The sequence below is a fragment of the Chondrus crispus genome, genomic scaffold (assembly GCF_000350225.1).
Source record: "Chondrus crispus Stackhouse genomic scaffold, scaffold_246, whole genome shotgun sequence".
In the NCBI taxonomy this organism is placed as follows: domain Eukaryota; phylum Rhodophyta; class Florideophyceae; order Gigartinales; family Gigartinaceae; genus Chondrus; species Chondrus crispus.
Window position 1 is genome coordinate 3,274 of NW_005179132.1, and position 9,640 is coordinate 12,913.

Genomic DNA, 9,640 nt, shown 5'->3' on the forward strand with positions numbered 1-9,640 from the left:
TTAGCCAATTTAGCACAGTAGCTGGTATAAAGTAAGTAACAGTTACTGTAGCAGGACAGGTGTCCTGGCGTCCCACGTAGGGGTTAGGACCGGGGGCACCTGCCCTGTTCCAGTAAACGGGGGCAGACTGGCCTTCCTTCCCTTTATGGCTAATTGCTATCCCGTTCCGGTTTCCCTTTTAGTCTCAGGCTTCTAGCCCGTCACTAGCCGTCCGGATCTACCACTACTGACCGGCTGCGCGTCACCGGCCACGTGAGCTTTCCCTCTTTTCGAGTCCTTCCGTACGGTTTGCGTTCGCGCGTGGGTTACCCAGCAGCGCGCTCCCTTACTTCTAACCCCCCTCGTTTCCGAGTGGTCGGGACGAAGGTAGTTATACCACAATCCCCTTTAAATGTTGCCGAGATTGGAGATCCCCGGACGGGCATGGTAATATTGCCGATACTGGGAGGGACGAGGATGTGCGAATGAGAAGGGTTGTGGTCTCTCTTGGGAGGTGAGTCGTTGGAAGGGGAAACTTACTGTAAGTACGCATGCGCCGATAGCTAAGGGGATCGATCGAATGCTGCTGAAGAGGCCATCGCCCACCGCATCAGTCACACACACTATTGGATGTGCACACATGAATTACTGTGCGGGACTCTAATTATATTTCCGTCCGCGTGGAGTGTACAAGAAATAGTGTCACACATACTATTGCGGTAGTGACACTAATATTATGGGGAGACTAAATGAGGTAACTGGGTGTACAGAACCCTTGGTACTACCAAACCACACCCGCCCGCCCGCCCGGCACCTCGCTTTAATGTTACCCTTGTGACTTTCACAATGGTGCACAGGTCATTTGTATCATATCGTGCCCACGACCTGCCAAACACTTGGCAGTTTTTGATAATTCTCTCCTTTTTTTGTTGCATTTTTTTGGCACAACAGAGAAATTGCCTTTCCACCACTCAACGTAGGCGAACCCAAATTGACAGCAACTTCTGCGTCATGTCGAGTGTCTGCACGACAAGGGCACGGCAGGGCGACTTTTGCCTCTTATGAGGTCAGGCATGGCCTTATATGAGGCCAGCTTATATATATAAAATTTAAATTAAATCGACATTTTATAAAGTCAGTTCAGACACCATTTCTTTGACGTGCCTTCGGCAATAACATCTTGCAAAACATTGATGGCAAAGCATTGATAGCAGTTTTGAATACACAGAAAGGCCAACAATCCAATGAAGTTTCAATGCGCGGTTGGCATTTGAAACAGGCGTTTTGGTTTCGAAGATATTAACGCATAACCTTGACCTTTGTTAGCAGGTAGTCTACTGCTGTCCACCGCACCGCGCTTTCAGGGGAAACTATAGCTCAAATCCACAAACGACCATCTTCGCGCGTGGAACGGCAAGTCGAACTCCCGCGAGGGATCGGCCGCGAAGGGTACTAGCGAGGTAAAGCTTTAGTGAGAGTGGTGCCAGTGGCGAAAGACGAAGCACCACAACGTACAGTACAGGAGGTACCCGATTTAGTGCCTCTATATATAGTGCATGGCCCGGTTTAGTGCTACTCTAACGGCTCTACACAAAAGTTTTGTGTACTTGTTTATCATACGTTTTGTGACAAAACGTATGATAAACAAGTGCCCCCAGGGCCCATCGAGCGGGTAGAGGATTCAAGTGAAGTCCGAGAGGCCATGGAGACAGAAGCTCTGGAAGATGCGGAGAGAATTATGGAGGAAATGGGTGGGTCTGGGTGTGTTTCATCTGGGCGAACTGAAGCAGAGCATACAGATACAGTGATGGAGGAGATTTCTAATGCTAGTCAGTCTCGTTCTCTCTCCTTGATCCAAGCAGCGAATGATTTCTCTAAAGGGTCATTCTGAGATTGGGAGGGGGACAAGGTCAAAATTTTTCGGTGTCAGGGGGGGACACATGATATTGTATCGATACAGTAGGAGACAGGTGTATCTACTGATTGCAGCATTAAGCCTTCTCAAAATTAGAGGCGGCAGCGGTAGCGGTAGCTCTCTCGCTACCTGATGCGTCTTCACATTTGCGCAAGGCCAGACGGGTCATATTAGAGGCTCTCAGGCCACAGAACAAGCACAAACAGACGACCTTGACGGGTTTTCCTTCGTTAAATACAGTCTTCTTGCTAAGTTACCATTCTTGTGCCAAACCCGATTTAGTGCCTATTTTATCACGCTACAGGGGGTAGCACTAAATAGGATACCCCCCTGGTAGTCGTACTACAGTACTGTCTTTACTTAAAAATTGCAGACAAGATGCTTCGTCGGCTAATCGCGATCACTCACTCTAATCCAGATTTTCCGATGGCGAAAAACAAGGAAAAAATACAGCCGGCATGCAAAAAAAACGCAATACTGTTCACGGCATCCTCCCGAAACGGTGCTCCTAAACACCCACGGCACGAGTATGTCTGTCTCCGTGCTTACAGAGACGCATATGAACGCTCGAGCTGTAAGCCTCGCCTCACATGTCAAAAGTTTTACGCCGCCGCCAGCGGAACGTCGATGCAGCTATCATCCGCCCCCTCTACACCTCACCTCACACCCTTCTTCATCCGTCAAGCTCACCGCCGCCGGTCGACCAATCTTTGCTTTAGTCCACTTCCTACGGCCAAAACATGGTCAACAAACCCGACTCTGCGACAGAACCCTCACAAGATGTCCTGGCCCCTGCCCGCCCCGACATGAAGAACAAAACAAAAGTCCTCATCCTCTCCACGCGCGGCGTCACCACCCGCTTCCGCCATCTAATGGAGGACCTGCTTAAAATCCTCCCGCACGCGAAGAAGGAGTCCAAGCTCGACTCGAAGGACCGCCTCCATGTCGCCACCGAGATTGCCGAGCTGCGCAACTGCGACCTCGTCATGCTCTTTGAGTCCCGCAAGCGCCAGGACCTCTACCTGTGGCTCGCAAAGTCCCCGTTCGGGCCCTCCATCAAGTTCCACATCGCCAATTTGCACACCATGGATGAACTCTCGTTTTCGGGCAACAATCTCATGCACTCACGCCCGCTGCTCACTTTTGATCCAGGATTCGATGAAACCCCGATTATGCGATTGGTCAAGGAAATCCTCTCTCAGACTTTCTCTGCTCCAGCGGGGCATCGACGCACGAAACCTTTTGTCGATCACATCATTAGCTTTTCGCTTGTGGATGGCCGCATCTGGTTTAGACATTACCAGATTGTTGATGCCGCGCTCGATGAGAAAGTCATTGATAAGAGCGTCGAGTCTACGCTCGTCGAAATTGGCCCGCGCTTTGTCATGGCCCCGATCAAATGTTTCTCTGGCGGCTTCAACGGTGCCACGTTGTGGGAGAATGGCGCCTATGTAAGCCCCAATGAGGTCCGACGCGCAGTCCGGAAAAGGGAGGGAGACAAGACACTGGGCAAGATGCATCAAAGGACCAAGCGATCCAAGCACGTTGAAGCGAATAAGATTGTTCATGACCCGATTCACAAAGTTTTTCGGTAATCCACTTAAATACTGTACTCAAACTAAATCATGCCCCGCACACTAATACTACCTCGGTTTACAACCACATGGAACAGACGACACTAATTGATCAGGGGGATCCCCTGCATGAACAGGGAGAGCGATTGCGCCATCCGCTCCGGGTACTCATCGTGCACCAGCGAGCCGCATTCGTGCACGTCAAGCCATGACGAGAGCTCGGGGTTGAAGAGATGGAAAGCCTCCGCTGCGTGATGGTGCAGCGTCGACTCCTTTCCTGTGGCGACGAGCACTTTGGCCTTAATCTTCTTCAACTCGGCGGAAACGTCATCACGCCAGCTGTCTGCCGCCAACAGACGGGTCAAGTTGGTGGGATTGAGGCGATCCAAGCCATCCTCCAGGCTCTGTACCAGGGTGGGATTCTCCTCCCTGGAGTCGTCCTTCAACCAGCGCCCCAGAAAACGATCCTTGGTCCTGCGGCTAAGTCCGAGCCCGAAACCGCGACTGAGCATGCCGTCGGCGCCCACGGAGACCTTCTCCAGCATACCCGACGGCTCGAGCAGCGGAGAGACCAGGATGAGCCCTGCAAATACATCATTGCGGCGCAGAGCAGCGCGCACGAGCACAGCCGCGCCGATGCCCACACCGAAACCGATGGCTCTGGTAAGCAATAATTCACCGTTCTCGGCAGGCTACATCGGAACCCGTCAAAAAACCATCGTGCGGCGCAATATCAAAATGATCAAACTACCCGGCTCATGTCCGGGGGCGGTCAGATGGTAGTGCGCGCTGGCAGAGTCGAGTTCCGGACAGGCGGCCTCCGGGGTGCGGCAGAAGGCGAAGAAAGAGGCGAAGCAGGAGGCGGCGTTCATGCCGACATCGTGGACGGTGATGATGGGCGGATGCAGGGACTTGTTGGTCGGCGTCGGGTGTTGATGGACGTCGATATGGGCGGGGCCGATGCGGTGCGAGGTCGACTTCCAGCCGGCGGGGATGTGAAGCGCAGACGAGGCGCCCACGGACTCGACGGCGATATCAAGGGGGGTTTCCGCACGCATGTTTGTGGAGCAGTGAGGCGGTGGTAATACTTTTTGCGTCGGGTTGTTAGCGGTGGAGAGTGCGTTTTATGTGAAATTGTTGTAGCAGTTAGAAGAGGGAAGCATCGCTAGTGCGGAAACACGGTTACACATTCCTTAAAAAAAAAGTCGTTGTGGGAGGGATGATGCGTTTTGATCTGGCACAGATCAGATGGGAAATTTTTTTCGCAGATGCAGTTTTTCGATAATTTCCCGTCTGCATTTCCGATCTCCATGACCATGACATGTGCTCCACCCCTCCTCTTCGCCACTCAAACCAGCGCAGAGAAGCATCTCTAAATGCTTCCACTCGCGCTGTTCTCTCCGCATATCTTTTCCCGATTGCCATCGGCAACCGCATCTATCCTCTCAGCAAAGAGCTTCTCCAGAGCAATGGCTACCCTGTGGGCAGAGGACACCCACGCCGTCATAAATCTCGGCAAGGTACATACATACCTTCCACTGCGTCCTCCTTTCCCCCCGCCCCAAAAGAAAAAAATCTGAATCCATCCGTGTAACCTAACCACTTCTTGCGCTTCTACGTTCCACCGTTCCCTCGCAGGGCCACCCTAATCCCCGCTTGCTCCCCCTGCAAGCCGTTAACGACGCCTACAGCAACGCCTCCGTCGCCCCAGATGCGGCCGTCACCCTGCTGCAGTATGGCCGCATGCAAGGCAACCCCGACTTGTGTGCTTCCATAGCGCGCTGGACGGCCGAATCGTGCGACAACCGCCCTAACCTACCATCTGCGGACGACATTGTAATCACCACCGGTTCGGGTCCGGCCCTGAGCCTCATTATGCAACTCTTCACCAACCCTGGCGATACCATTCTTGTCGACTCACCAGGCTACTTTTTAGCATACTATTCCTTCGAAGATTGCCGTGTCAAACCCATCCCTGTGCCCACGGATGCCCATGGTTTAGATGTTGACCGCGTTGAGGCTTTGCTCAAGGAGGGGGTCAGACCATCCATGGTGTATACCGTGCCTATCGCTAACAATCCCACGGCCGCGGACATGTCCGAGGAGCGGAAGGAGAAACTTGTCCAGTTGGCGCGCGAGTATAAATTCAAGATTGGTATCTTTTTTCCTCCTGTTTCTTTTTCTGCTTTCCGAACCATAGCTCCACGCGTGTACTGACTGTGTTCGTAAGCGGTGCGTGTGCAATTTATTGTCCAGCGGCTGATGAGGTGTACCAGTTTCTGAAATTCGGCACCTCGAAAGTTCCGAAGAGCCTTTTCGAATACGATGACCCTTCAGACCCGGTTGTATTCTCCATCAACTCCTTCAGCAAGTTGCTTGGCCCAGGCATGCGCTTGGGCTGGCTCACCGCCCACAAGCCCTTCATTTCCCGCATATTGGATTGTGGTGCGTTGCATTCTGGCGGCGGGTTTAATCCGCTCACCTCAGCTGTAGTCTTGCAGCTTTTCAACAACGGCTTCATGGATGAACACATCGCCTTACTGCGCCGAGAGTACGGAGCGAGCTGTGTTGCCCTCTGCAAGGCTGTCGAGGAGCACCTCGTGCCCGCTCTGAAGCCAGATGAAAAGCTACAGTATCACACGCCCAGGGGCGGGTTCTTTTGTTTTATCACCCTGCCAGAGCGCTATGACGCGGACAAGCTCCTAGTGCAGTGTAAGGAGAACGGCGTGTCGTTTTTTGTTGGCAAGCACTTTTCTCCTGCCAAAGACTCCTTTAAAAGCAGTGTTCGATTATGCTTTGCGTGGTTGGAGATTGACGCATTAGTGGAAGGCGTCCGACGTCTCGGAAAGACTGTGAAAGAGTTCTCATAGTTAGGATGAGGCCGCATAATCCATGGCGTCGGGGCGATCTGAGGTGCACCAGTCTGGTGACGGCTTCTCGTCGCGTGCGTGAGGGCGGAAAGCACTGTGAGGGTTTGGAAGTTCCTGCCAAATCCCTGCGGGTTCACTTATGTGCGGCTCGCGCAGGCCGTGCAAGCTTTGAATTGAGTGTTCACGTCTCCCAAGCACATGGAAATGAATTGAACCAGATGTCTATTTTTGTCTGGAGTCTGGACATGGACAGTAAAGAGATCAGGATATTCATACCCCGGGATACTACTGCAGTTGCCAGCGAGCTTGAACTTGCATGCAACACTGCTTTCTGCGCCGAAAGTCACCTTCGGAACACGGCTTTTCAACTACCTATGAGGGAGTGCCAAGGCATGAGTTTATTCTCTATGCAAAGATAGTTGACCGTGCCTCGGAACAAAAGGAAAGTAATAGCTTGTATCCCGATTTACGGCTCTTCCTTCCTCTTGTTCCGAGGCACCGTCAACTTTCTTTGCATGGAGGAGATGAAAGGAGTCTTTGAAATCACCAAGCCGTTGCCTACCGGCCCATGGATGCGTGGTCAGTTGTTGGACATTATTCCCCCCTTAGCGAATATCTGTTGCAGGCTCCAAAGGTTGTATGACAGCCTCTCGGAGAAAGGAAATGGATATTCTATCGCAACTCGGAAATTACCTTTGCCACAGGGAGCAGGACAATTAGGGCAACTAACCACTATCGTGAACTAGCACGGCAGCGAACAATAATCGTGTAATAAAGAGAGGCCGAGGGGGTGTGCTGCAGCTCTGAGCGCGCACTAGTTGCATCTAGTGAACTTAGTTCATGTTCTACAAGTTAGGGCAGTTACGATACAAGCGCATTCAAAAACTTGGGCAGGAGCATCTCCGGCGGCACGACGGCTCTATCATACTCCGGGACAATCGAATCGGAAAAGCGTTTCATCCATGGCACAAGCAGCCTTCCGGTAGCCTCGAGACCTTCTCGCTCGTCAACACCATCCGAAAAGCAAACTACGTACTTGCGATCCCACATCACCAAGACAAGCTTCTGCGCCGGAAACCGCGCGACAAGCCAGTCCTCCCCCCTCGACACCAATCGCGAACTCATGCTCATATCGCCTCGGTCCCATCGAAATAGAGTTTCCATGACGGCCACCCCCAGTACATGCGTAAACGACCCCACCGTGCCGCTAATCCTATCCTTGCTGAGCACAATCACTCCCTGAATAGCATACCTCACCTTGGAGTGGGTCTCAAGCTTCATATCTTCTAATTTCCAGGGGCGCTCCATACACACCAGCAAATCCCTGGTCGCGCTCTTTCGATCGAGGGCCTCTTCCACGAAGTCCAAGAACTTTTCCCCTACTTCCTCCCCATCCTGAGCCGACTTTCGCACAAGGCCCATGATCCACACGACACCGCCGCCTGCTGTGTTCCACTCCGGTCGCCAGCGCGCTCCCCCTACGGCCATTTTGAACGGTTCGAAATCGTCCGGATCTAAACGCAGCTGCACCGCGCGCATAACTACCCTCGAAGCGACCGCAAAGTCGTCCGCCTGCAAATAGACACGCGGCGGCGGCTGCGGACGCGTGTCTGCGCGCAAAGGAGCGAGGTTGAACAGCAGCAAGACGTCCATCGGGGAGAGCTCGTGGTGTTCCGATGCAGCGGTGGCGATGAGGCGGCGCGGGTATGGCGGGGTGGCGGTGAAGATGAGGGCGTGCGTGAGGACATGACGCCAAGAGAGGAGGGCTTCGCGCAGGATGTGGGCGACGGCGGCGCGGGAGGCGGGGGCGATAGGGCACGGGAGGGAGACGGGAGCAAGCACGAGGTGCGGGAGCGGGTGGGCGAGGGCGTCATGTACGGCGGCGCGCAGCAGGGCGTGGGTCGGGGCGAGGCGGTGCGCGAGATGGGCGTTTGGGTGGGCCTTGATGAAGCACGGGAAGTCGGCGGAGAGGGTGAAGTGTAGGGCGGCCAGGGCGATGCGGGCGAGGCAGCGCAGGAGGGAGGGGGAGACGGAGGGCACGGGGGAGGAGACGTGCAGGTGGAAGGGGGCTTGGACGAGGGAGATGAGGACGCCGTGCGGGGTGCGGACTTCGCGCGGGTGCGAATGGGTGAGGTGCTGGAAGGCGGTGGCGACGGCGGAGAGGGGGGCGAGGGATTGGGGGAGAGGGTTGGTGGGGGGGTGGTGGAGATGGAGGAGGGGCTTGCCGGCTGGGGTGGAAACCAGAAGAAAGAGAGGCAGCGAGGGGGTCGGGCGGGTCATTTCGGGGAGGTCGTGGTGAGGGGAGGGGGAGTTCATGCGGGCCCAGAACAGAGTGTCCGCGGAAGGAGCGGGGGGTGGGGGTCATAGTTGAGGATGAGACGGTTGCGTCACGTCATGTGTGGATATGGTGCCGAGTTGGTTGCGACCGAGGTGGAGGATGGGGAAAGGGAACGGGGATGCGGATGGGGACAGGTACGAAGATGTGGCTGATAGACGTGGCTGCGATGTCCAGGAATTGAGAAATACTGTAACAGGCAATTGTATTTTATAATTCCTGTAGTACGTACGTACCCTGTACGGCTCTCTTCCCTTCGAGATCCCCCGAGCCAAAGACAGGCGAGATGTGGCAATTCCTGTCGCTAATCGTGTCGTTCGGGTCTCCCTTCGCCCTGTTGCGGCGTGCGCGGGAGCGACTGAACGGGGAGAGCAGCGGCGGGAGAGTGCGTGCTTGGACGACGCGGAACTCGGAGACGGCGCACTTCAGCCGTGCAGACGCGCTGCAGGTTGACATATGGGGGTCGAATCGGGGCTATCTATCGTTGGACGCGTGGAAGGAGCAGCGGGAGAAGCTGGGGCGGGAGCCGGTCAAAAGCGGGGTGCGCGGAGATCCGGAGCGGCGGATGTTTTTGCTGGAGGAGCTCGACGGCGGGGAGACGCTTGACGGAGCGGGGCGGCGGCGCAAGGCGAGCCGCAACGCGAGAGCGAGGGATTTGGTGACCGAGGAGGAAGTGCGGCGGATGTTTCGGTGACGAGGATCGTCATTGGTCATTGCGGGGAGAGGGCCAGGGTGTGCATGAGGAGGAGGAGGGAGGGGAAGCCGAGGAGGGCGGTTTGGGCGATCCAGGCCGTGAAGAGGGAAGGGTGGGCGCGCGAGGCGGCCGAGCGGGCACGGGTGAGGAGGACGGCGACGTAGAGGGCCTCCAGGGAGTGAACGATGAAGGTGAAGATGGCAGCCATGCGCAAGGGAGGCACTGGGAGCGGGAGGATGGCGACGAAGGCGGCCGGCCACGGGGGTCTGGCAG

The 9,640-nt window shown here is 55.1% G+C and overlaps 4 protein-coding genes; 3 read left to right on the top strand and 1 right to left on the bottom strand.

The window, feature by feature from the left end:
• Positions 1-2,634: 2,634 nt before the first annotated feature.
• On the top strand, positions 2,635-3,489 carry CHC_T00004735001 (hypothetical protein). The gene has a single exon (XM_005716252.1). It carries the CDS (start codon positions 2,635-2,637, stop codon positions 3,487-3,489), a length of 855 nt encoding a protein of 284 aa, XP_005716309.1.
• A 1,448-nt stretch (positions 3,490-4,937) lies between these two features.
• Positions 4,938-7,165, top strand: CHC_T00004736001 (hypothetical protein). XM_005716253.1 is given in 4 exon segments: positions 4,938-4,988; positions 5,107-5,623; positions 5,725-6,338; positions 6,339-7,165. 3 exon segments carry the CDS (start codon positions 4,938-4,940, stop codon positions 6,336-6,338), a joined length of 1,182 nt encoding a protein of 393 aa, XP_005716310.1. The 3' UTR covers positions 6,339-7,165.
• Positions 7,166-7,178: 13 nt separating this feature from the next.
• Positions 7,179-7,493, top strand: CHC_T00004737001 (hypothetical protein). Its single transcript, XM_005716254.1, has one exon. It carries the CDS (start codon positions 7,179-7,181, stop codon positions 7,491-7,493), a length of 315 nt encoding a protein of 104 aa, XP_005716311.1.
• A 1,368-nt stretch (positions 7,494-8,861) lies between these two features.
• Positions 8,862-9,129, bottom strand: CHC_T00004738001 (hypothetical protein). XM_005716255.1 is given in 2 exon segments: positions 8,862-8,883; positions 8,884-9,129. 1 exon segment carries the CDS (start codon positions 9,127-9,129, stop codon positions 8,884-8,886), a length of 246 nt encoding a protein of 81 aa, XP_005716312.1. The 3' UTR covers positions 8,862-8,883.
• Between the last annotated feature and the right edge of the window lie 511 nt (positions 9,130-9,640).